The 26,866-nt window shown below is 38.6% G+C and overlaps 1 protein-coding gene across 2 annotated transcripts in view; it reads right to left on the reverse strand.

Moving 5' to 3' along the window:
- The window catches only part of SSH2 (slingshot protein phosphatase 2), a 245,419-nt gene that overhangs the window by 162,091 nt on the left and 56,462 nt on the right, over window positions 1–26,866 (reverse strand). The window contains exon 2 of one of the 2 annotated variants that reach the window (XM_030861926.2): window positions 18,892–18,972. The exons of the other annotated variant lie outside the window; for it this stretch is intronic. Coding sequence (XP_030717786.2) covers window positions 18,892–18,972 — 81 coding nt within the window. The remainder of the gene's footprint in view (window positions 1–18,891; window positions 18,973–26,866) is intronic. 2 annotated transcript variants of the gene reach the window in all.

A 26,866-nucleotide genomic window follows, 5' to 3' on the forward strand; every position in this document is an offset into this window, starting at 1 on the left:
TCTACTAAGAATCTGACACCTTGCATTGGGCCAATGACTATATATGCCTTCCTCTCATTCCTCAGGCTCTACCACCCCCATACTGGGCCGCCCCTCTGGCTTCCCACAGTGACTCCCTGCTTACCATACACACAGGCTCAAACCACCAGCTCCAGGGCACCTCCCTCATGTTGATGCCCCCTCACCTCGCTTGGGCTCCAATATCCCACCCATACTGGGCTCAGTGCCCACCTGAAGATACCTACCATGCTTAGTCCTATCTAATGGCTTTTGGATTGAGTTGTTAGAGAAGAAGAAGGGTGTTTTATCTTTCAGTGCTTCGGTTATAAATACAAATAAAGACAACCACATTTATCTAACACATATTTATTCAACTTCAACTATATACATACGAGGCACTATAATAGGTCCAGTGGGACTATGTAGCCCTCCAAGAGCTTCTCTTCTCTCTGAGGAGCCCACAATATCTCTACTTATTACTCAGGATGTTTTCCAATCTCAAGTAATAAAAAAAAAAAAATCCATCAAAAAGTGGCTTAAGAGACTTCCCTGGTGGCACAGTGGTTAAGAATCCTCCTGCCAATGGAGGGGACATGGGTTCGAGCTCTGGTCCGGGAAGATCCCGCATGCCGTGGAGCAACAAAGCCCATGCGCCACAACTACTGAGCTCGCGTGCCACAACTACTGAAGCCTGCACACCTAGAGCCCGTGCTCGGCAACAAGAGAAGCCACCGCAAAATGAGAAGCCCGTGCACCACAACGAAGAGTAGCCCCCGCTCTCCGCAGCTAGAGAAAGCCCTTGCACAGCAACAAAGACCCAACGCAGCCAAAAAAAAGAAAAAAGAAAAAGGCTTAAACAATACAGAAAAGTATCATCTTGATTAATTCAGTAGTTGAACTTTATCAAGAATGAAATTTTCCTTATCTTTCTGCTCTGCCATCCTGATTGTTTCAGCACCGCTCTTAGGCTAATATGGTCCCAAGATTACTGCCACATTCAAGGTCCATCACATATATACCCAACATCAGTCAGCTGAAGAAAACAGCTCTTCCCCTGTGTCTCTTAAGTACAAGGAAAACTGTCCCAGTAGTTTCCTCCTCAACCTCCTCCCACATTTTCTCTCATCTGAACTGGATACATGCTCATTCTTAAGCCAACCTCCAGCAGGGGGATGGTACCCTCTGATTGGCTGTTACACGAAACAACAAATAACCTTTATTTTTCTATTTAAGCCAGTTTCTGTTACTCTCAACCAAGATTCCTGACAAATATATTATGAACCACATTTTCCCATGTGCACCAAGGAGAGGTAAGAGAAGAAAAAAATTTTATTTCCATTTTATTTGTTTCCAATTTTTTATTTCCACCTTACAGGTAGAAAAATTAAAGCACCGACAGGTTAAAATTACAGATCACTATTGTGCTTTGCCCATGAGAATATGTTGCCCCTCATGTAAGCTGGAAAGTCCAGCACAGATATTGAAGATACAATAATTTACACACACAAATTATATATATATATATTTTTTTTTTCTTTTTTTTTTTTTGCGGTACGCGGGCCTCTCACTGTTGTGGCCTCTCCCGTTGCGGAGCACAGGCTCCGGATGCGCAGGCTCAGTGGCCATGGCTCACGGGCCCAGCTGCTCCGCGGCATGTGGGATCTTCCCGGACCGGGGCACGAATCCGTGTCCCCTGCATCGGCAGGCGGACTCTCAACCACTGCGCCACCAGGGAAGCCCCACAAATATATTTTTAAAGCAAAATGCTCCCTAAAATTTCAGTGAAAAAAATTTTATATATCTGCCTTTGAAGTCCAGGACAGTGGAGGGAGGAGAAGACAGGATGTTTTGAACAAATGCCATCACCTCAAAGAGACACGGTTAAAGAGGGTGTTCAGGTCCACAGAGCTCATTGCTGCCTGTATCACACACTCACTTCGCAGAGTGCAGGCACCTTCCTTATGGTTATCTGCCAAAGGCTCTGTTAATTTCAACATTTCCATACTGATACTACATGGCTGCAAATCAGGCTTTTGTTCAATCTGTCCTTAAACCATTTACTCCTACCTGTCTGGTTTCTTTATTTTCAGATAGCAAGGCCTGGTTACGGAGATGCTATCCTTGTCCTGGCCACATAAGAGAAATTCTCATGGGTAAGGCTAGAGTGTTTACATAGTGTCTGAGTTTTAAACACCCGTCATTATAGACTTTGTCCTGCCACATAATATGAAACAAGGCAACTATAATTTGGTCAGAGGTCACAGCCCTAAAAGCAGATTTAGTTCCTGTATGGTAAACCAAGAAACACTGCTGTTTACTTCTAGCCTTGCAGCTTAATACTTAACTGCAGTAACTATGCATACTAAATATTTTAATAATCTCATTCTGCAGATATTAGTATTTCTAGATGTCATATTAAAAGATTTTTTCACTTGATTTAGAAAATTTTAATATATAAAAATATATTCCAAACAAGTATCACTTAAATGGGCTACAATAACCTACAGCATTAAAATCTTAGTGGCTTAAAATAATAAGTTTCTCATTTATGCTATATGTCTGTCTTAGGTTGCTGGAGATTCTGCTCCATGTTACCCTCTCTCATCTGGAACATGACTAGTCACTATGGCAGGGAGAACTGAATATAGTGAGTCATGCATCAGCCCTTCAGACTTAAAGGCATCCATCCATCTGGAAGAGACAAAAGTCACATATTTCATTTGCCAAAGCAGTCACATGATCATGCCCCACTCCCAAGGAATTATAATCCTACCATTATCTGGAATAAGGAGGACCAGAAATATTGGCAAACACAAATGACTACTACAATAATAGATAAGGATACCGTATTATACAAGAAGCAATGTGAGTTAAGAAAAACAAAAAAGGTAGTGGTTCATGTAACTGGTAAATCCAAGAGGGATTAAAAAAATGCAATGATGTTATTAGGTCTCTACTTTCTCCTCTCTCTTTGGACTCTGCTTGCTTCCCATTCTTAGGCAGACTATCTCAATGTGGTAGTTAGATGACCACCAACCACACCAAGCATATATCATCCTCTTAATCAGACAGTCCAGAAAAAGAACTTAAACTTTTTACTCCCAGCGTCCATATCTCTCTCAACATGACCCTGACTGGTCCAGCTTGGGTCATGTGCTACCCTGGATCAATCATGGTATCCAAGGAAAAGGGATACTTTGACCAGCCTGACATGGGTCTATGGGCATATGACCAATCCCAGTGGTAGAAAAGCAGGGCCAAGTGATTGTCAGCCCCACCAGAATCACATGGAATAGAGCAGATAAGCTCCCAAAATGAAAGCAGACCATACCAAAAATGTAGCAGCTATCTACCCAGAGAACTCTGTTATTTCATTTCCTACCTCATTCCCCTCAACTCTGATGACATGTGTGAGATTAAATTCTACAAACATAAACTCATGTGTTCTTGGCTCACATTGTACAAATTGTTGGTGATGTTAAGCCAGATCAGCTGTAAAACACATTAGGGAACATATATACGTAAATCCTGGGACAAAATTCCTTTATTTTGCATAAAGTTCCTCCAAGTACAAACCCAAGCAATTAACAAAGAAATTCATCTTACAGAACCAATGCAAGGGATGACTATTGAGAAACCCAAATGAATGATAACATGACAACACGATTACTAGGCTTACAAGTAAGAGGGTCAAAGAGTGACTTCCCAAGGTCAGAGACAACACGTAGTCATGCTAGATTTGAACCTAGCACTTCCCTTGGCGGAGGCAGAAGGTGAAATGGTAACAGGCATCAAACTACAAGCTTTACAGGGCAGTGCTTTCTGGTTTTGTTCACAGATGTACCTTAAGCAACTAGCATAGTGTATACTACATGCTAAGTGGTTGATGAAGAGGGGCAAGGATAAAGTTCCTTTTCCTATTTTAAATAATAGTCAACACATAAAATAAACTTGGTTTTCCTACACTGTCAGTCTTCTAAAATTTCAGTAAACAAATTTCTACAGGAATAAAATGTTCAGTTCCCAGGAAGTTCCAGGTAACACACACTGTGACTTGGTACACTCCTCAATATAGCTTATTGAAGCTGGGCAGGAAAAACAAAACAATGAAAGAAAAAGAAAAGCAGAATGAATGAGTACATTAAAAAACCAACATAGCTATAGCGTCTATATGTGAACATTTTTTTAGATCAACATAAGCCCACACCACTTTAGGTTTTAGCAGTAATGCTACATAACACATTAGTTAATCATTTAAAAGAATGTAGTTACATATGGTAGAACCTCTGTTTATCTTCCTGCAACAGCTAGGGAAAGCCCTATTTTTGGCCAAGTGCTTCCTTACCCAACACTCTCTCCGCTGCCAGAACAATTTAGCTAATACTTTTGGGTCTTCCATTAGAGCACTGAGCGACAGAAAAGGCAGCTCTGCAGGTGGAGACATCATGTTAGACAAGAGAAAGAACAAAACACAAAGCTCACTTTTACTTTAAAAATGGAATTATCCACCATCTGCGAACCATCTCACCACAGGAAATCTCTGACAAATTCAGTAAGTAAACTTGATTGCAGGGAACTCTCATTGACTACATAAGAAACTTTTAATTTTTCCCTTGGTAGCAAAATTCCCTTTAAAATTCTGCCCTCTTATATTCTCAAGACAGAAGATAAATTTAAACACAAAAGACTTTCCAGGCAGTCTGAATCCACTGCAAACTTTTAGAATAGATTCCCACCTACCCAAACTCCCCAGGACTCTTACATAAAAATGGCATGCTTTAGCCCCTCTCCCTAGTTCCACAAAACAAATCAAAGGCAGAAATGTATAATTTTAGAGGACAGGCTACGCGCTAACAATAACAAAAGTCAGGCAGTGAGAATTTCTATAAGCATGTGATGTGGCAAACTTTAAAGCAGAAGAAAAAACACATTTTCTGCGTACTAATTTCTTAGAAAACATTAAATTGGAAGATCCCAGTTTCCAGGCCTAGAATTACATCTCACTGAATGAAGAAATCAGTGGCATTTAAACCTTTTGTGAAGCTGGAACAATCTATTTTGGAAAAGTAGTTTTGGAGTAGACATTATTAACATTTCAAATACTGTAAACAATTAACCTTGATCAACCTGAGGCTTTGCTCAGCAGCATAATTACAGACATTAGCTACCTAGTATTGCAGGAAACAAAGAGATACAGCCGTTTCCAAGCAACGACTCCATTCTATTGATTTCCTGCAAGTGTTGGAAACATCTCAAAAGCCAGCTTCAAAGCAAAACCATAGCTAGGGTTAAAGCAAGCTACCATTCCTCAGCTTTCATTTCCATCTCCAAGTGACATTTGTGAAATTAAACCTTATACATGATGTTTCTCTAGCAGCTGACTAGGCTAGATTCCTACAGTCCAGTGGTGGTGGCTAGACAAGCCCACATGTGACCTCTGGATGGAAAGCTACTCCATGGACCACCAAGAATGGGTGGTTCTCAGAGCAGCAGCTAAACCCTTCATGAGATTATTAGACTTTAACAGTGACTAACATTTATTAGAGGCTTACAATGTGCCAGGCCTTAATCTAAGTGTTTTGCAGATATTATCTCATTCAATCTTCACAATTACCCCATGAAGCAGATATACTATTTATTATCTCCATTCTTTGGATGTAGAAATTGAGACTTAGAGAAGTAAAGTAACTTATCCAGGGTCACACACTCTTCACCACCATACTGCCTTTCTGTCAACCTCCCTCTTATTAAGAGCGCCATTGCCTGACGAATGAGTTAACCAAATCAAATCACAAAAAAACAATGCCCCAACTGTCTATGGCATGCATAAATAAATAAATAAATTGGAAGTCCAATTTTCATAGTAAAGCCAGGTAGATCTTTTTAAACGGTACCCTAATTCACACCCCCAGCTGAAAACTCTTCAATGGCTTTTTCTTGTCTGAGGAATAAAGACTAAGATTCTTAATTTAGTTTACAAGACTCAGTACCATCTAGCCTGTGCTGACCTCGCCAGCATCATCTTGTGTTATTTCCTCCCTTATTTTTTATGTTCCAACCTCATTGACCTTTTTTTGGTTCCTTGAATAAGTTTCCTGACGTCTAAGTATTTTCTTCCCCATTCTCTCCATCCAACTTTTCTCTGGTTGACTCTGACTCCTCTTTCAGAGCACTCAAAACACCAGTTCTCCAAGGAAGCCCTCCCTTGACCACCAACCTTAAGCAGGTCAGGTCCCGGCCTGCCATATTCTCACAGTATGGTGTGCTTTCCTCTTTTCAGAATCTATCACAATCAAAATTTTAAAATTCACTAGCTAAATTAGCTGTTTAATGCCACCTTTCTCCACGAGAATGTAAATTTCCAAGGGAGGAACCACGTTTGCTATATGTACCACTATATATCCCCAACAACTAGCACAGTGTCTAGCACATCAGACGTACTCTGTAAATATTTGTTGAAAGAATAACTAAGTGAAAGGTAACCATACACACAAAACATGGAAACTAAGGTCATGCCCTTAAGGCATAGGGGCCAGGCAGGGAAGTGTCACAATAGCCAGTGAAGGAAATACCAAGGCCAGTTCTGCTGCGCTTTTGGTGGTTTAAATAGCTCAGGATAGTGCAAAATAGTTCAAAATGGAGGCATGGTACCAGATCAGTGGAAACCAAGAATGGGGAAGAAAATGAAGCAGTAGTGCTTATGACTTAATGAGAGGTGGAGCTGATCACAAGAACTGGGCCTAACTTTGCATTGTAGAATTTAAATTATTAGGACATAGCACCATCACATTGATTAATATTCCAGTGGATTTTAATTTGTATTTACTTGTTACATGTAGCTCATAACAGGAAGGACCATAAATTCTGAGGGCTAGAATTGCTTAATACAATACTGGCTGCTCTGTAGCTCACCTTTAAGGCATCTAAAAATGGCTCCAGTGAGGGTCTGCTATATTACAGAAGCTCCTTGAGGAGGAAAAAAGCAGTTAAGTAACAAAAAATTTAGAATTTTTGTTTACACACACACCCTCCCCTCAAAGATCACTGAACACTTCTACACATATGACCTATACACTAATCAGTTCCTGAGTTCGGTACGTATTTTGGATATTAACCCCTAATTGGACATATCATTTGCAAATATCTTCTCCCATTCTGTAGGCGGCCTTTTCATTTTGTTGATGATTTCCTTCACTGTGCAAAAGCTTTTTAGTTTGATGTGGTCTCATTTGTTTATTTTTGGTTTTGTTGCCCAGGCCTGAGCAGACAGATCCAAAAATATATTGCTAAGACCAATTTCAAAGAGCATATTGCCTATGTTTTCTTCTAGGAGTTTCATGGTTTCACGTCTTACATTTAAGTCTTTAATCTATTTTGAGTTTATTTTTATATATGGTGTAAGAAAATGATCTAGTTTCATCATTTTACATGTAGCTGTGTAGTGCTCCCAACACCACTTATTGAAGACATTGTTTTTCCCTATTGTATATTCTTGCCTTCTTTGTCATAGATTAATTGACCATATGTGCATCGGTTTATTTCTGGGCTCTCTGTTTTGTTCCCTTGATCTATGTGTCTGTTTGTTTTGTGTGCCAGTATCATACTGTTTTGATTACTACAGCTTTGTAGTGTAGTTTGAACTCAGGGTGCATGATACCTCCAGCTTTGTTCTTCTTTCTTAAGATTGCCCTGGTTATTTGGGGTTTTTTTGTAGTTCCATACTAATTTTAGGATTATTTGTTCCAGTTCTGTGAAAAATGCCATGGTATTTGGATAGGGATTGCATTGCATGTGAAAGTTTGCCATTTGTGAAAACATGGATGGACCTAGAGGGTATTGTGCTAATAATAAGTGAAATAAGCCAGATAGAGAAAGACAAATACCATGTGATTTCACTTATATATGGACTCTGAAAAACAAAGCACATGAATAAATATAACAAAACAGAAACAGACTCACAGATACAGAGAACAAACTAGTGGTTGCCAGAGGGGAGAAGAGTTGGGAGAGGGGTGGAATAGGTGAAGAGGATTAAAAGGTACAAACTGCCAGTTATAAAATAAGTCATGGGAATATAATGTACAGCACAGGGAATACAGTCAGTATAACTTTGTATAGTGCAGAATGTATAAAAATATTGAATCACTATGTTGTACACCTCAAACTAATATTCTATGTCAATATACTGCAATAAAATTTTTTTTTAATTTAAAAAAGGACACTATGATATATATTAAATAATCAGTCTCTACCTTACATCTGCTTCCCAGCCAACAAGTTCTTCTCCTTAAAGGCAATTGCTCTTTTTAATTTTTATGTATATTACCAGATACAGTCTAAGTGTTTTTAAGGATCTAAACATATTCTTTTCCATCTGCTATTTTGTTTTTGGGTTTTTTGTTTGTTTTACACAAATGATACACACACTGCTTTGCATCTTGGTGGTGTTGTCTTGGTGTTTTTTGTTGTTGTTGTTGTTTTTTGTGGTACGCGGGCCTCTCACTGTGGTAGCCTCTCACTGTGGTGCGGAGCACAGGCTCCGGACGTGCAGGCTCAGCGGCCATGGCTCATGGGCCTAGCCGCCCCGTGGCATGTGGGATCCTCCCGGACCGGGGCACGAACCCATGTCCCCTGCATCGGCAGGTGGACTCTCAACCACTGCGCCACCAGGGAAGCCCTTGGTGTTGTCTTTTCACAATAGGAGATAATTTCATATTGGTTCATACGGAAACCCTTTGATGGACATCTAGGATATTTCTAATTTTTTTCTATTACAAATGATGTTGCAATGAATATCTCTGACTATATGAATTTTTACACATATAGGAATATTTCTGGTGGATAAGTTTTTACTAGTGAAATTTCTGGAGCAAATATTATGGGCATTCACCCCACCAACAATAAATAGCAAAGCTGCTTCCCCTGTGATCCTGCCAACACAATGCAATTATCAAACTTTTTTGATCTTTGCCAATCTGAGAGGTAAAAAATGGTATTGGTTATGAGAACTATTAAATATCTTTTCATATGTTGAAGAGCCATTTGTATATCTTTCTGTGAAAGTCTGTTAATTTCTTTTGCACATCGGTCTATTATGTTTCTGAGCTTTAAAAAAATTATAGAACACATTAGGTATTTTAGAAATTAGATCTTTGTCATGTGTTGAAAATCTTTCTCCCAACATGTTGTTTGTCTTTGACTTTGTTTACAGGATCTTTTAATGTAGAATTTTTGACTTTATTTGAATTCATCAATGTTTTCTTTTATGATTTCTGAGTTTTGTGTCATTATTTTTAAAAGGGCTTTCCTGCTCCAAGATTATAAAAAAAGTTTCTCCTGTATGTTCTAACTTGTAATATCAATTTTTTAAAATTTAATTCTCTGATCTATCTGTTATTTATTTTGTCATAAGACTTAGGTAGAGATGCAACTTAATTTTTCCATTTATTTACTTTTTCACTTAACATTTCATATATAATTTCTCATAGAACTATATATCAATAGTTTTCATGTTTTTCATTTTAATGGCTTCATTGAGTTAATATTACCATAGTTTACTTAACCATCTCCTCTCTCCTATTATTAAACATATTCACTAATATGTTAGTACATATACTTTTCTTTTAAAAAATTTCCTCAGAGGAAATTTTCAAGAATTAGATTTCTGGGTCAAAGACTTTGAACACTATTATAACTTTTGACTAAACTGTCAAGATTGCAAGGATCGAGTCAATTTATAATCTTCACCAATACAATCATCAAGTAAGATGTATATATGAATATCACACACAAATCTTTTCCAAGCAGAAATTTACACTAGGCACTCTTTATATCTAAACAGTTAGGCTTATAATCCAGAATCTAACAATTTGCATCACACTTCTACAGACTCTGACCAGCCTAAGAATTGTTGTTATTGGGACTTCCCTGGTGGCACAGTGGTTAAGAATCCGCCTGCCAATGCAGGGGACACGGGTTCGAGCCCTGGTCCGGGAAGATCCCACATGCCACAGAGCAGCTAAGCCCTTGTGCCACAACTACTGAGCCCACACGCTGCAACTACTGAAGCCTGTTTGCCTAGACCCTGTGCTCCGCAACAAGAGAAGCCACCGCAATGAGAAGACTGCACACCGCAACGAAGAGTGGCCCCCGCTCACCGCAACTAGAGAAAGCCCGCGCACAGCAACAAAGACCAATGCAGCCAAAAATTAAAAAAAAAAAAAGTCTTCTTTGGAGAAGTGTCTATTCAGATCCTTTGCCTATTAAAAAAAAAAATTAAAAAAAAAAGAATTGTTGTTATTTCCTGGGAGGAAAAAGAGCAAGTGAACAAATTCTTCCGGAGCAAAGGGCAATGCAGAGGCCTCTGTTGGAAAACCCTAAGACAGTAACTTGGCACATCAAGCGTTGCAATAGAGTCAGAAGAAGACTGCAGCATTTAAATTCAAGACTGTATTTCACTGTTCCTCTCTGTCCTTTCCCTTCCCAAGAGCAGTTCCCCTTCCTCCTACATTCTTTCCAAGCACCTTGAGGGTCTAGGCACCATCTAACACTTCTTAGCATCTTCCATGAGCAGTCTTCTGCTTGGTTCCTAAATCAGGGCCTTCAAACTAAGTTCAAGTAAGGACAGGAAATAGGATGTTGATCCAAAGTGGAACATCCACCCCAGCCCATACATGTGAAGAGGGCATTTCTTCATGCAAATGTACCTAGCGCATTTACAGCAGAGATTTTCAGCTTCTTTGTGTCTCTCCATCATTTGCTGAAATTCATATACTATTTGCCACCCTGTTTGCTCTCCCTTCTCTATGCTGCCTCCTAGTGCTCTTTTTAAAGAAGCATTTTAGGAAGCAAGTTTCTTTTTAAAAAATTATCTTACTGTTATAATTTCTTTCTTTATGATGCCCTTCTGGAAATCTGGTACAATGTCACGGTATGAATGCTGGTCAGACCAGAGAGGAGAGTCACAAACCTGGGGTGGATTCCAAGCACATGTCTAACAGGCAGCATGCATGGTGAGTAGAGCTTTAGGAATCAGACTTGAATTTCACCACTTACTAGATGTGATGCTAAGCAAACTCTTTAACTATCTTGAGCTAAAATATCACCACGTTAGAGAGGCTCTTCTTGATTATCCTTTATCTAAATGGCAATTCTGCCTTGTTATTCTTTATTATTATTCCCCATTTGTATTTTTCATAGCACTATCACATTTTGTAACTGAATTCTTATTTGTTTTTTATTATGTGTCTTCCCCAATGGACTGTAAGTTCCATAAGTATAGGGTCTGACTTGTTCATCACTGGATACTCATTTCCCAGCACGGTGACTGCCAGAGAGTAGACTCAAGGAATTGTAGAATAAATGAGCTCAGTTTTCTTATCTCTAAAACAGGGATAAATAACACTACTCACATCAGAGATGTAATATGAGATAATGAATGTAAAAATGTTTAGGATAGAGCCAGGCACATGGTTAGTGCTCAACAAATGTTAGCCATTATTTCATTTATAGTTCTCAGAAAGTCATGGCCTTTGAAATTATAACTCAACTTTCTTAATTGTAAAGTGAAAGGAAGAATTACTACCCCTTCCCTACTGCCAAAGCACACTGAGATTACAAAAACATAAACAAAAGGCATTAGGAGGAACTCAGAAGACAGGATCCACTGAGATTAAGAATTTGTTAAGTTTACAACTCTCCCACAGCATCTGTCTTAATCAGGGCCATCCACTGCTCTCTCCAAGGTTAGCAGTTCTTGCCTAACAGCTCTGAAATCGCGACTTCACCAGGACTTCACCCCCAGCACTGAGAAAACAGATTACCTGGGAGAGCAAACTAGGGTTGAGAAAGACTGCTTGAGCACAAAAGTGGCAGCACTCTAGAAATGCATAGAAAGAATGGAGAATCAATCCTTCTATAAAATACCCCAGTGATATATCCAATTTCCAGTGATAAACACTATCTTACCTCCTGAAACATGAAACTTGATTGTTATTAAGCTACCTCCTCCTTCTCTACACTTCTAACAACGATGTGTCTCTACAATATTCCAAATTCAGTCTTCAAATGCCCCCAAATCTGTAATCTTATAATTCCTCTCTAGGGAACTTCTATGAACCACTATTCTTAACTCTGGCTGCACGAAGAAACACCTATGGAGCTTTGTAAAGAATAAAAATGTTGAGCTCATCCAAGACCCACTGAATTAGGAACTTCCTAACGTGACATTTGAGTGTCTATATTTTTGAAAAGCTCCACAGATTATTCTGCTGCAAAGCCGGAGCTGAGACCCACTATTCCATTTGCTCCTGATCTCCTCGCATGAGAATAACAATATTCTGTTCAAGGGTAAAGGCAATCCAGCATAAGGTTAAGGGCTCAAGCAGGGAGTGTCAGGCGGACTTGGCTCTCAATATCAGCACTGTCACATACGTTAGGCAAGTCTCTGTTTCCTCAGCTTTAAATGGGAAATACTAAAAGTACTTAACCTCAAAGACTTGGATTTAAGACTAAATTGTATGAAAATCACTTAACACATCTGGCAAATAGTAAGTGCTCAATAAATTATCTTGCTAACCTTCCAAAGGATAAATTGTTTCCAAACTATGATCTTTAAAAAAAGTCTGTACAATTTTATTAATGAAAAGCCTACAAGTCCTGCCATCTCCTGTTTTGCTTGTTCTCCTAAACCAAAATAAGGGGAAAATATACCTGAGCAGGCCTGACCTCAGATCATGGAAGCAGAATAACTCAGCTAGTTAGAGCTTTTATTTTGTTGATTTTATAAATTAGGCCAAGTTCTTGGTTTCTGCCTGCAATTGTTTAACTGCTACATTCTGTATGTTCTTGTGCTAGATGTCTCAAAAATATGTCTCTGGTCAAAAGGAACAGAAATCAGACCAATACAAATCCAGCACAGGAAAGCAAGATGTGCAGGAAGCATCATTTTCAGATTCCTTTATCCAAGGCACGACACGACGTGCAACTTGTAAATCATTGTGCTAGGTGCTGTGGCAAATATATAGATGCATAAGAAGACGTTTCTGGCCTTTCAGTAATCACTTTATGAATTTAAATAACATATTTTAGAAGTTGCCACAAGTTAGTCATGTCACAGGCCAAATCAAGGATGGTGAGGAAAAGGAAAGACGGTCAGGATGCCCACTTTTTCCTCCTCCTTCCCTCCCGAGCTAGACTATGAACTAAATTGTGCCCACGGACCATAGTGGCGTTGTCCTGACTCTGCTGAAGACATGATGACATCAGGGAATACTATATCTGCCTCTGCTCTCAGCACAGGTAATGTGCCAGACCCATAAATTATCTCATTTAATTCTAACAACTCTATGAGACAGGTCCTATTGTTACACCTGTTTTACAGATGGGGCAAGTAAGGCTTAGAGAAGTGGAGTCACACAGCCAGTGTGACTTACTATGAGCTGGGACTTTGACTCAGGCTGTTGGAACCTTGAACCTGAGATCTTTAAATATTACATGATGCTGACCCCTGATTCTGGAGGTCAGAGAGGTCATCTAAAGGGCATAGCCTCATGCCCACATCAAAATCATATGGTCAAGAAGTCAGGAGAGTAGTTATCTCTGGGAGGTGATAGCCAGAGGGTGAGTAGTGACTGGAAGGAAGCAAGGAGGGGGTGTTGGAGGAAGGGGGAACTGGTGGAGGGGAGTAGTAATATTCCATTTCTTGATCTAGGTCCAGGTTACACAGTTTCTTGATGTGTGTTTGTGAAAACTTCAGTTTGTGAAAATTTACGATATAAATAAAAGTACAAAATAAGTGCACTTTTCTGTGTGTATATTTTATTTTAATAAAGTTATAATACACAAAGTATAAAAGTGCTCTTTGATTCTTTTCTATGCCAGCTCCTAGCAGTGTTGACACAGGAAGTGTAAGTCTTAATAACCTCATGGAAAACTTTATCCTTCATTGACACAGGTTTACTGAGGATTTGACTTACCTAATTTCAGTATGTTGCTCCTCTTTTAACAGAAGCCTAGCCAAGGAATTTCACTGAATAAAAGTTAATTGCATTGTACCTGAGGTAGTACATGCATACAGTCAACTCATTATTCTAATCAATCTCATATTTTATTCTCTTCATGTAAACAGATGTTACAAATGTTGCAGATTGGAGCTCTGATTTGGAGGCAAAAAAAATTAGCATAGCTAGAGATAAAACAGTGGTTCTGAACCCTTGATTCACATTAGAATAATCCTGCGAGCATTTAAAAAATACTAATACCTGGGTCCCACTCACAGAGATCCTGGTTTAACTGGACTGAGGTGAGACCCTGTTATTAAATTATTTTAAAAAGTCACCAGGTGATTCTAACATGCAGCCATGATGAGAGCCACTGAGTTAAATTATAAAGCTAATTTTTAAAGTAGACTTTGTACCCAAGATTACTACAAACCTCATTTCTCTTCAAATAAATCGCTTAAGAGGGTAAGACTTCAAAAAAAGAAAAGTTGAAAACTGTTTCTCATTTGTTATTCTAGGATAAAATAGTCGAGCTATGCTTTATTCTGGAATAAAGAAAAATAATTTTAACATCATAGGAGGCTTTCTACCAGCGTTACCATTTGGATCAGACTCCCTCCAAAGGAAAAAATAGGAATACTGTTCATGGTAAAACTATGTTTCTGCCACTAGCAACACTTTTAACCTCTTTTCTGACCAGGTGCCCTAATCAGCAATCTCTTTACTATGCAGCAGAGGTGAGGCAGAAACAATTCAAATCATCCTGAACTCTGGTCTGACAGCTGTTCGCTGTTGGCTAAATGGCCATTTGAAACTCATAATAAAAACCACATCTCCTTAGCAACGGATTTTCCTTTTTAAATTCTTTTTACATTTGTGTGCATTGGCTAGTGAAATGGTGTCTCTGCAAGTGAGTCTGAAAAAAGAAATAAAAAACACAGTACAGAGAGCTGAAAGGGAGAGAGAGAGCTGAAAGGAAGAGGGTAAATACAAATCAACAGAAATGACCAGATGCACATGCTCGTTGGCCCACATACCATCACCACCTTCCATCCAACCAGTTGGTTATCATTGTATCTGTAGGTTCATCCACAAGCATCTTGCTTGTGCTTACAATCTCTAGAGATTTACAAAAGTAGATTTCCTGACAACAGCGGTTCTCCCCTTCTAAGTGTAGCTTTACTTTCTAAGCCAACAAATCATTCATTGTTTTGATCATTCCATACACCATATTCTAAAACTTAAAACACACAAGAAAAACAGGATGCCTCCAAAGAATCTTGAAGATTAAAGCTCCTTCTATCTTCAATCCATAGGTTGGCTACTCATTTGAACCAGGGCTTATCTTAATGCTAGTAACTTTTAAAAATTCTTAAATCCTTCATCTTGAACTTAGTATTAGCCACGTCATATATTCTTTCTCTCCCAAAGCCATTCTCCTACCCCACTACAGATGAAAACCTCCGCTGAAGTTGCCATCTATTCTGAGACATCTGTCCTGACCTAGAAGAGAATGCAAACCTAAAGTTTAAAAATGTAAAGTATTCTAAACCAAATAGTTTCTACATTTTAGATTTTCCTTTCTTTTCATCTGCCCTCTTCACATTCAATTCTAGAGGGTAGCTTTCCCTTTTTACTTTTTTTAATAACAGAAGGCTAATACCTTTCCCTTTCACTGGGCTATTCAAACATAAAATCTGTTTTGATCGCACAGAGGGAAAATGCATTCCCTACAAGGATATAATATCCAAGCAAAAGAGCGAAATAGACCATAAAAATGGTATGACCACCTATATCCATCCCTCTTCCTGCTTGGTAGGGTAGGGGTGGGGTCAGAAGAACAAAGAAAGGAGAGAAAGAATTAAGTTGTATTCTTAGGAGACAAAATAACACAACAAGCATTTTCCTGACCTACAGGCTAGGGAAGAAATAACCCTACAATGGTAATGAATCCAGTTGTTTCTAGCTGAACCCCACAATCACCATAATGGGAATCCCAGCTCAGGCTGAGCTCTTTCTCCTTTAAGGCAGGATAGCAGTAGGTATGGGGATGGGAAATTTGAAGAGAACCCTCAGGAGTCTCAGTAGCTGCTGCAGCCACTAGTAACGGAACCTGCTCTAGTCACTGCCCACATTCTTTCTTATCTGGAGACAAAGTGAAACTCCTGAGCTAGGGCCAGTGTCTTCTTCCTCTGTGACCTCTTCCAGTCACACGGTCACCCTGCTCTAGGGCAGGCAGTCCCTCTTCCCATTATGGAGGCCTCCAACAACCCTGTGCATAGCAGAGGGAGCAAATAGCTTCTTCTGCTTCTACCCTTTATCTGGTTCCCTAGAGGATGAGTGGGACTAGAGAAGGGGCAGAGGTCTCTCTACATTCCTCTCCTCTCTTCCGGGAAAGCCCCAGGAGATGTAAGGCAGCCAGCCCTCTTCCAGAGAGAGCCATCCCTTCTTTGCCTCCAGCCAAATTTCTTTCCACTCACCCACAGATTTCTTCTCTCCTCCCCATGTACTGCATTTCCGTGAATATCCATAAAACTAATCTGTTGAAGAGTAGATTATACATTCTCCTAGAGTAATTTTAATTTCAGCTTTATTGGGGTAAAACTGACAAGTAAAATTGTAAGATATTTAAAGTGTACATTATGGCGATTTGATATATGAATACATTGGGAAATGATTCCCCCAACTGGTTAACTAACACGCCAGTCACCTCATATATTTATCTTTTTTTTTTTTGGTGAAAACATTTAAGTTCTGCTCTTTTAGCAATTTCAATTATAAAATACAATGTTAACTACAGTCACCATGTTTTACATTAGAGCCTCAGACCTTTTTTACCTTATAGCTGGATGTTTGCTCTTAGGGTCGATTTGATATTTTAGGCCTAACCCCCAATGCCTTGGGCCTGGTAATTTGTACATGAGAGTCAATCAATGCTTGGTGAATGAATGAGTGCGTGCATAAGGGAAGGAATGAATATAGCTAACCAAAGTTCACATTTCTGTTATTCCAAGGTTTATTGAAAAAGTTCTTTATCTTCTACTCTTCATAACAACAGTTAACTTCTATTTCAAATAGTTATCAAGATTCCGTACCACTTCCTTTGAAAAAAATTTGAAGTGGCATTTCAGTCAGTTTGCTCTGCAAAAACTTTGGTTTTCAAGTTTAAGTCTTCAAATTGGGAAGGAGCTTTTCAATCTCCTTCGATGTGGGGGTGGGAATGGGAAGGTGAGAAAAGAAATAAAAAGTATGGGAAACACTTCTTGAGCACACAAAACAGGATGAAGATCCAGTACCTTTACAGGTAAAGCCAGCCAAGTACATGTAACCGCTTTTGCCTCTTGAAGAAGAAAAGACAACAAACCTGACTTTAATGAATGAAAGTTCTGGCGATAAAATCAAGCAATCCTGAGTAATCTGCAAATATATATACCCATCTAATTTTTTCTAAGAGAGAAAACTATTAAAACTAGAGTCTTTTCCCCACGTGTCCAACTTCATAAAAATATTCTTTACGTGGACTGCCATGCACTGACCTCTGTAAGACAAAATCAGCCAAAACAATAAGCCAGTCCAAGTCTAGAAGACTCCACTGCAGACTGAACAGGATAAATCTTGTAAGGCACTATATATAAGGAGACTGGTACACATTCCATCACTGAAGATGCTGGCTGCTGATAATGAGCTCACTGATGGCTGTCAGCTGAGATCTGATGTCATGCTGCCTGCTGATAATGAGCTCACTGATGGCTGTCAGCTGAGACCTGATGTCAGCGCTGCCCCTGATTATCACACAACGTTGGGCAAAGAATATAACATTTCCACCCTCAGTGCGTCATCTGCAAAATGTTGATAATAAATGAGTGTTCATATGAATTCGTCAGTTAATGTTTTCAAGTACTAGGGAAGTGAGCACCACTCCAGCTATTAGTGAGTCACAATAACTGACTTCATGCCATTTCAGACGCTTCGTCAGTGCTGAATGAAGTGCAACCAGATAAATCAACATAACGGTTGAATGAGGTCTTAAAATAGTGATCACCTTCACTGCGCCATGAAGGTGAAGTAAAGACAGTTTAAAAGCAGGCAGTACTATGGTAATATACTTGAGAGGCACAGCTTCATTCGAGAGAGAGTTTCCATTGATGAAACTTCAGCGATATTTATAGAATACCTACTATGCACAATAAGCCTTCTGGAATAGACAGAACTCAGATTTTATCATCAAGGTTTGTAGAACCTAGTTTTAGCCATGGCTAGCAAAGGCAGTTATCCTACTGGAAGCGATACGTAGTTAATTTAAGTCATTCTCTAACTTCAGCCTGATTCTGTGGGTAATTTGCAATAATTAAGCAACTCTGCCGGGGGTCAGATGAGATCAATACAATTTATAACACCTCATGAAATGTAGTGAGATGGTTCTACGTTTGAGATGATCTGGATAACTCTATAGTCTAGGATTTATAACATTTCTTTGGCTTAACATTATCAACAGCCAGGATATGTTAGGTCTTTGTATGTGGGGAATAAAGGTCCAGTGGCAGCACCAATACCAAGCAGTTGTCACAGGGAAAAGACCATAAAAAAAAATGTGAAAAACCCACAAAAACAATCATATTCCTTAGTGAAGGAGACTCAAGGTTTCAGGGTGCAACATTTATCTACTTTGAGAGATATGCTTTGAATGGAGATTATTACACATACAAATATACCATATATTTATACATACACTCATTCCAAGTCACTTATTTGCCTTCCCAGGCTATTTGGATGAGTGAGGCCAAATAGATAAAATAATAGGCATTATCTCAGATGCATTTAAGAGGCAAATTTACTCAAAAAGCTCTCACTTGAATCACCAAAGGCTGTATAAAGACAAATACCTACGTACATTGGAATCACTAAAGATTTCTGATTCTTCACGTTCACAGCAAAGTAATGCTGCGGATTCACTGTCTTCCAAATGAGAGCTCTGTAATACAAACAAGATCATTTCAGAGATCCAGATAACAGGGCCATAAGCATAAGGGAAAAGGCCAGCAGAAATCACAGTGTCAGTGTTAGCCCATAGGTGAGAAGGTGCAATTCTGATTAGTAACGGCTGTTTTGAAGAGAATAAACAACACGATGATTGGTTAGGAAAACTGAGGAATATTTGAGTAGCAGAAGCATTTTCCGTGGTTTCCAAATTGGGCAATGGGATGTCCTTTTTCTGTAAAGATGGTGCTACTAAACCTTCAGAGTATGTACTCTGGACTTTTTCCAGAATGGGGTAGGTTTGTGTTCACTTACCCTCATATTCAAAGGTATATATTTGATGACTGTTTGGAGACAGGCTTTAGAATGTAACATAGCACATGATTAAGGGATCTAACTACTAGCCTGGCCTCGTTAGCCCTCTGCTAACAAGTGTTTATAAGAAGAGCCAAAAAACATGCCCTACCCAAGTCCTACTGACAGATGCCAGAAAACAATTTAAAACATTTCTTCCACTCTCCAATCTCTTTTTCAAAATCTGTCTAGAAGACAGATAAGAAAAATGAGACAAAGGAGTGAAACAATGAGCTGGTAACACAAGAGTATTTTTCCCTTATGACTAACAGCAACACAAAAAAGAGAAGAGAAAAAGCTCCAACTCTGACCCATTAAGTTCCTTCAAATGTTTTGGGTAACAGCTGCTGGAAACTGAGTTACTCCTACATAGAGATATATAAACTTATGTCATCAAAACTTCACACTACCATATGATCCACCAAATCCACTTCTGGGTATAAATCCAAAGGAATTGAAATCAGGATCTCGAAGAGACATCTGCACTCCCATGTGCACTGCAGCATTATTCACAATAACCAAGATATGGAAACAACCCAAATGTCTATTGACAGATGGGTAAAGAAAATGTGGTATATACCTACAATGGGATATTATTCAGCCTTAAAAAAGGAGGAAATCCTGCCATATGTGACAACATGGATGAGCCTGGAGGACATTATGATCAGTGAAATATGCCAGTCACAGAAGGACAAATATGCATGATTCCACTTATTTGAGGTATCTAAAATAATCCAACTCACAGTAGCACAGAGTAGAATGGTGGTTGCCAGGGGTTTGAGGGGAAGGAGGAAAAGGGGAGTTGTTCAAAGGGCATAAAGTTTCAGTTATGCAAATGATTACGTTTTAGAGATCTGCTGTACAACATGGGGCCTACTGTTAACAATACCGTGCATTAAAATTCTTTGTTAAGAGGGTAGATCTCATGTTAAATGTTCTTACCGCCAAACAAAAAACCAACAAAACCCCTAAGGGGCACAAGGAAACTTTTGGAGGTAATAGATTATGTTTATTACCTTGATTTTAATGATGGTTTCATGGGTGTACGCATTTGTCCAAACTCATCAAACTGTATGCATTAACTACGTCAAGTTTTTTGTTTATCAATTACATCTCAATAAAGCTATTAAACAAAAAATGTCTCACTACCGGTGGCTGAAACTTAATCATATACAACTACTTTATTGCTCTCATGGTTGACTCATATTTTGTATTTTCAAAACTGAGACTGTGTTTCATTCAACTCCCAGAATACCTGCAGAGACTGAGTTTTAGAGTGCAAATAAACAAAGTAAAGTTCAGAGTTCCTACTTCTCCTAACTGCCTTCTCCTGGTTAATTTCCTTCTTACTTTTTCCCTACCCTGATCCTTTACCTACTTTTGGTTTCTGTCCTTACAACCCAGTCTCATATTCCATTTCTCCTCCCTCTTCCTCTTTCAGAAAATAAACAGAAACAACTAAATATTTAAAATCATTTTTAGGTCCTGCAAACGCAAAGTCTCTTTATTCCTTACTCCCTTGCATTTTGGAGGAGGAAAAAATAAGAATATTTACTCTGTCTTTTCAAAAAGAAAAAGTCAGTCTACAAAATATGTGAATACTTCTAATATTACAAAAGCTAAAGGCTTAATAAATAACAAACAAAATACCTGAAGGAATAAGGTAGAGATCAAAGCTGCTTTCAATTCTCCCAAATTCCCATATCACAACAAAATAACATAGATAATATTAAGCATATCAAAAATGGCTTGTCTGGAAGATAAAATAGTGGAAATAACTACTGCAGAGCAGAATAAAGAAAAAAGAATGAAAAGAACTGAGGACAGTCTCAGAGACCTCTGGGACAACATTAAACGTACCAACATTCGAATTATAGGGGTTCCAGAAGAAGAAGAGAAAAAGAAAGGGACTGAGAAAATATTTGAAGAGATTATAGTTGAAAACTTCCCTAATATGGGAAAGGAAATAGTTAATCAAGTCCAGGAAGCACAGAGAGTCCCATACAGGATAAATCCAAGGAGAAATACGCCAAGACACATATTAATCAAACTGTCAAAAATTAAATACAAAGAAAACATATTAAAAGCAGCAAGGGAAAAACAACAAATAACACACAAGGGAATCCCCATAAGGTTAACAGCTGATCTTTCAGCAGAAACTCTGCAAGCCAGAAGGGAGTGGCAGGACATATTGAAAGTGTTGAAGGAGAAAAACCTGCAACCAAGATTACTCTACCCAGCAAGGATCTCATTCAGATTTGATGGAGAAATTAAAACCTTTAGAGACAAGCAAAAGCTGAGAGAGTTCAGCACCACCAAACCAGCTCTACAACAACTGCTAAAGGAACTTCTCTAGGCAAGAAACACAAAAGAAGGAAAAGACCTACAATAACAAACCCAAAACAATTAAGAAAATGGGAATGGGAACACACATATCGATAATTACCTTAAATGTAAATGGACTAAATGCTCCCACCAAAAGACACAGATTGGCTGAATGGATACAAAAACAAGACCCATATATTTGCTGTCTACAAGAGACCCGTATGCTAACACATATATATGGAATTTAAGAAAAAAAAAATGTCATGAAAAACCTAGGGGTGAAACAGGAATAAGGACACAGACTTACTAGAGAATGGACTTGAGGCTATGGGGAGGGGGAAGGGTAAATGGTGACAAAGCAATAAAGAGGCATGGACATGTATACACTACCAAACGTAAGGTAGATAGCTAGTGGGAAGCAGCCGCATAGCACAGGGAGATCAGCTCGGTGCTGTGTGACCGCCTGGAGGGGTGGGATAGGGAGGGTGGGAGGGAGGGTGACGCAAGCGGGAAGAGATATGGGAACATATGTATATATATAACTGATTCATTTTGTTGTGAAGCTGAAACTAACATACCATTGTAAAGCAATTATGCTCCAATAAAGATGTTTAAAAAAAAAAAAAAAAAAAAAAAAAAAAAAAAATGGCTTGTCACTGTCAAGGTGTACACAAACTGAAAAACGTACACATTAATTAATCCAAATTATACTAGTTAAGATTTTTAAGTTTTCATTCTTGTATATACTTCAGCATGTTTACATGAGCTCTTTCAAAATGACCTTTCAAGAAAGAGGTTCTTTTATATAAAAAGGAATATTACTTGGCCATAAAAAAGAATGAAATTCTGCCATTTGCAACAACATGGATAGACCTGGAGTGTATTATGCTTAGTAAAACAAGTCAGACAGAGAAAGACAAATATGGTATGTAATCACTTATATGTGGAGTCTAAAAAATAAAACAAATGTATATAACAAAACAGAAACAGACTCACAGATATAGAAAACAAACTAGTAGATACCAGTGGAGGAAGGGAAGGAGGAGGAGCAAGATAGGGGTATGGGATTAAGAGATACAAACTACTATGTATAAAGTAGATAAGCAGCAAGGATATACTGTGCAACATAGGGAAATTATAGCCATTATTTTGTAATAACTTTAAAGGGAGTATAATCTATAAAAATACTGAATCACTACGCTGTACATCTGAAGCTAATATAATATTGTATCAACTATATTTCAATTAAAAAAAGAGGTCCTATAATGACACTTGCATTCCTAAAGTTATTTTAAGACTTTACTGCATACTTTTTTTTTTTTTTTTTTTTTTTGCGGTATGCGGGCCTCTCACTGCTGTGGCCTCTCCCGTTGCGGCACAGCCTCAGCGGCCATGGCTCACGGGCCCAGCCACTCTGCGGCACATGGGATCTTCCCAGACCGGGGCACGAACCCGTGTCCCCTGCATCAGCAGGCAGACTCTCAACCACTGCGCCACCAGGGAAGCCCTACTGCATACTTATTAATTGAAATTCAATTCATTAAGATACAAGGTATCAATTTAAGTGTGCTGGTAGCATTAAAAATAATTGGTTCCTGGAACAAGTATTTACTTGCAACCAACGTATTTAATTCTAAATTAAATCCTAAGAATCCTAAAGGAAGACAAAGAATATTTCGATTTCTTTCCTCTGCTTTCTGAGGTACTTGGTAATTCCAATTCCTGAGTTGTTTCTGGGTTCTGCAGATTGAACTGTCTTGCTTATGACTATTCATAGAAGGAACTTTCACATATTGAGTTATGGGGAAGTCATTCTAGCTTGTACATGATTGAACTTGAATTTTATGCTAATTTTATAAGCCTATTGTGGCCTATCAAACATACATTGTACATATGCTTTAATCACTTAAAAAAAAGGTGCTTTTACCAGAAGTAAGGAATGTCCGTGTTAAAAATAAAGATTAAGGGCTTCCCTGGTGGCGCAGTGGTTGAGAGTCCGCCTGCCGATGCAGTGGATAAGGGTTCGTGCTCCGGTCCAGGAGGATCCCACATGCCATGGAGCGGCTGGGCCCGTGAGCCATGGCCGCTGAGCCTGCGCGTCCGGAGCCTGTGCTCCACAACAGGAGAGGCCACAACAGTGAGAGGCCCGCGTACAGGAAAAAAATAATAATAAAAAAAATAATAAAGATTAAATGCCTCCCTTCCTGCGACGCCAATGCTGGTACTCCTTCGATGATAAAAGTTCCTTCCCAGGTGCCAAGGTCATATTGATTTGCTGTGTATATGCTGATCTGGTTTTTTTTTTTAAAACCTTGAAGAAATATATCTCTGACCTGTCTGATGTTCTTTGTTCTGACAAGATATAAAACTGTGTTGAAAACCATGCTCCTCCAGAGCAGCTCCCCAGGGTTATTTGAGAGGCTGTCTCTTGGGCTATAGTCCTCAGTTTGGTTCAAATAAAACTCTTTTTTATTCCTATTATAGACTGTTTATTGATTATTTTCACTGACATTATAAAGGGTTTATTCTAAGAATGAATGCTTAGGAACTCTATTAATATAATTTAGCATGTAATTAAGAAAAAAAATGATTATCTAATAGATATCTAATATGGCTCTGTGGAAGTATGCCCCTTTGGTCAAGTATCATTTGGAGAAAAACAGGGGCTAAGATTGGTTAGGAAAACACATCCGTATATAACAAGAAGTTTCAATCCAGAACAGCTTCTGAGCAACAATTATTGTAATAAAATGTTGCAATCTTTATATGGAACTTATGACGTAAAGCATCATGTACTACGGAGGATGTTTTGAAGAGTGTTAAAATCTAACTTGTGCAGTTACCTAACAATTTGCAAGCAGAAGTCTTAAAAAATAATCCCAAAAAAGTCAAAACCTATTCCTACTGTTGTCTCTTTTATTCTATTTTTGTTACAGCTTATGTGATTTTAAGAAGTAGAAAAATTAACTATTATTACATTTCTATCTTTCCTTTTTTCCTGCATCTTTTCTCCCCTCAACTCTTTTAGGGGTTCTAATTAAGTGAAGAATCGCAGTTGTTCCTTCTTTTCTCTTTCTTTTGACTGCCTTGGGTCTTCATTGCTGTGTGCGGGCTTTCTCTAGTTGTGGAGAGCAGGGGCTACTCTTCGTTGTGGTGTGCGGGCTTCTCATTGCGGTGCCTTCTCTTGTTGCGGAGCACAGGCTCTAGGCACACAGGTTTCAGTAGCTGCAGCACATGGGCTCAGTAGTTGTGGCTCATGGGCTCTAGAGTGCAGGCTCAGTAGTTGCGGCGCGGCTTAGTTGCTCTGCAGCATGTGGGATCTTCCCGGACCAGGGCTCAAACCCATGTCCCCTGCATTGGCAGGCGGATTCTTAACCACTGCGCCACCAGGGAAGTCCCTGCAGTTGTTCTTAAAGAACTAGAGACTTTGAAAATATACTTTGGACATCAAACAATAAAATACATGTGTACCCTAAAGCCTGATGACCACTTTCCGATTAAAAGCTTTTAACCTTTAAAGGTCAAGACAAGAAGTAGATCTTATTTATCCTGACACTTATGTGTAACTGGATTGAACAAAGCAATTTCATAGCCTAAGGATGACCCAGCTGAGAAAACTCTCTGCAGTCCCTAACCCCAAGTTACACATTTAAAACCATTCTTTCTTTTCTTTCTTTTTAAAAAATTACATTCCCATGACTTATCTATTTTAGAAGTTTGCACCTTTTGACTCCCTCACCCATCCTGCCCACTCCCTGCCTCTGGCAACTACCAACCTGTTGTCTGTATCTGTGAACTTAGCAAAAAACATTATTTCAATAAGTACGTGGTAAACAAGATTCAGAAGGTGTCAGAGAGTATTTATTTTCCTCCCATCATTGTCCCCCACACCTCCTAGTTCTCTACAACCCCATTCCCAGAAGTAGTCACTATGCTAGTTTCTTGGGATATCTTTTCAGAGATACAGTGTACACATACAAGCATTACATGTGTATATATCCTTTCTCTAAAATATACAATGGAAACACACTGCACCTATTTTTCTGTCGCTGCCTTTTTAACTAATCTTTGTTTAAAATTTTTTAAATTGTGGTAAAATAACATAAAATTTACCATCTTAAACATTTTCAAGTGTAGAGTTCATTAGTGTTAAGCATATTCACGTTGTTGTTCAACCAACCGCTGGAACTTTTTCATCTTGCAAAACTAAAACTCTACACCCATTAAAAAAAAAATCTTCATTTCCTTAGAAGAAGTAAAACTGTCACTGTTTGCAGATGACATGATACTATACATAAAGAATCCTAAAGATGCCACCAGAAAACTACTAGAGCTAATCAATGAATTTGGTAAAGTTGCAGGATACAAAACTAATGCACAGAAATCTCTTGCATTCCTATACACTAATGATGAAAAATCTGAAAGAGAAATTAAGGAAACACTCCCATTTACCATTACAACAAAAAGAATAAAATATCTAGGAATAAACCTACCTAGGAAGACAAAAGACCTGTATGCAGAAAACTATAAGACACTGATGAAAGAAATTAAAGATGATACCAACAGATGGAGAGATATACCATGTTCTTGGATTTTAAGAATCAATATTGTGAAAATGACTATACTACTCAAAGCAATCTACAGATTCAATGCAATCCCTATCAAATTACCAATGGAACTTTTTACAGAACTAGAACAAAAAATCTTAAAATTTGTATGGAGACACAAAAGACCCCGAATAGCCAAAGCAGTCTTGAGGGAAAACAACGGAGCTGGAGGAATCAGACTCCCTGACCTCTGACTATACTACAAAGCTACAGTAATCAAGACAATATGACACTGGCACAAAAACAGAAACATAGATCAATGGAACAGGATAGAAAGCCCAGAGATAAACCCACACACCTATGGTCAACTAATCTATGACAAAGGAGGCAAGGATATACAATGGAGAAAAGACAGTCTCTTCAATAAGTGGTGTTGGGAAAACTGGACAGCTACATGTAAAAGAATGAAATTAGAACACTCCCTAACACCATACACAAAAATAAACTCAAAATGGATTAGAGACCTAAATGTAAGACCGGACACTATAAAACTCTTAGAGGAAAACATAGGAAGAACACTCTCTGACAAAAATCACAGCAAGATCTTTTTTGATGCACCTCCTAGAGTAATGGAAATGAAAATAAACAAATGGGACCTAATGA

This window comes from Globicephala melas, chromosome 20, assembly GCF_963455315.2.
Source record: "Globicephala melas chromosome 20, mGloMel1.2, whole genome shotgun sequence".
Taxonomy (NCBI): Eukaryota; Metazoa; Chordata; class Mammalia; order Artiodactyla; family Delphinidae; genus Globicephala; species Globicephala melas.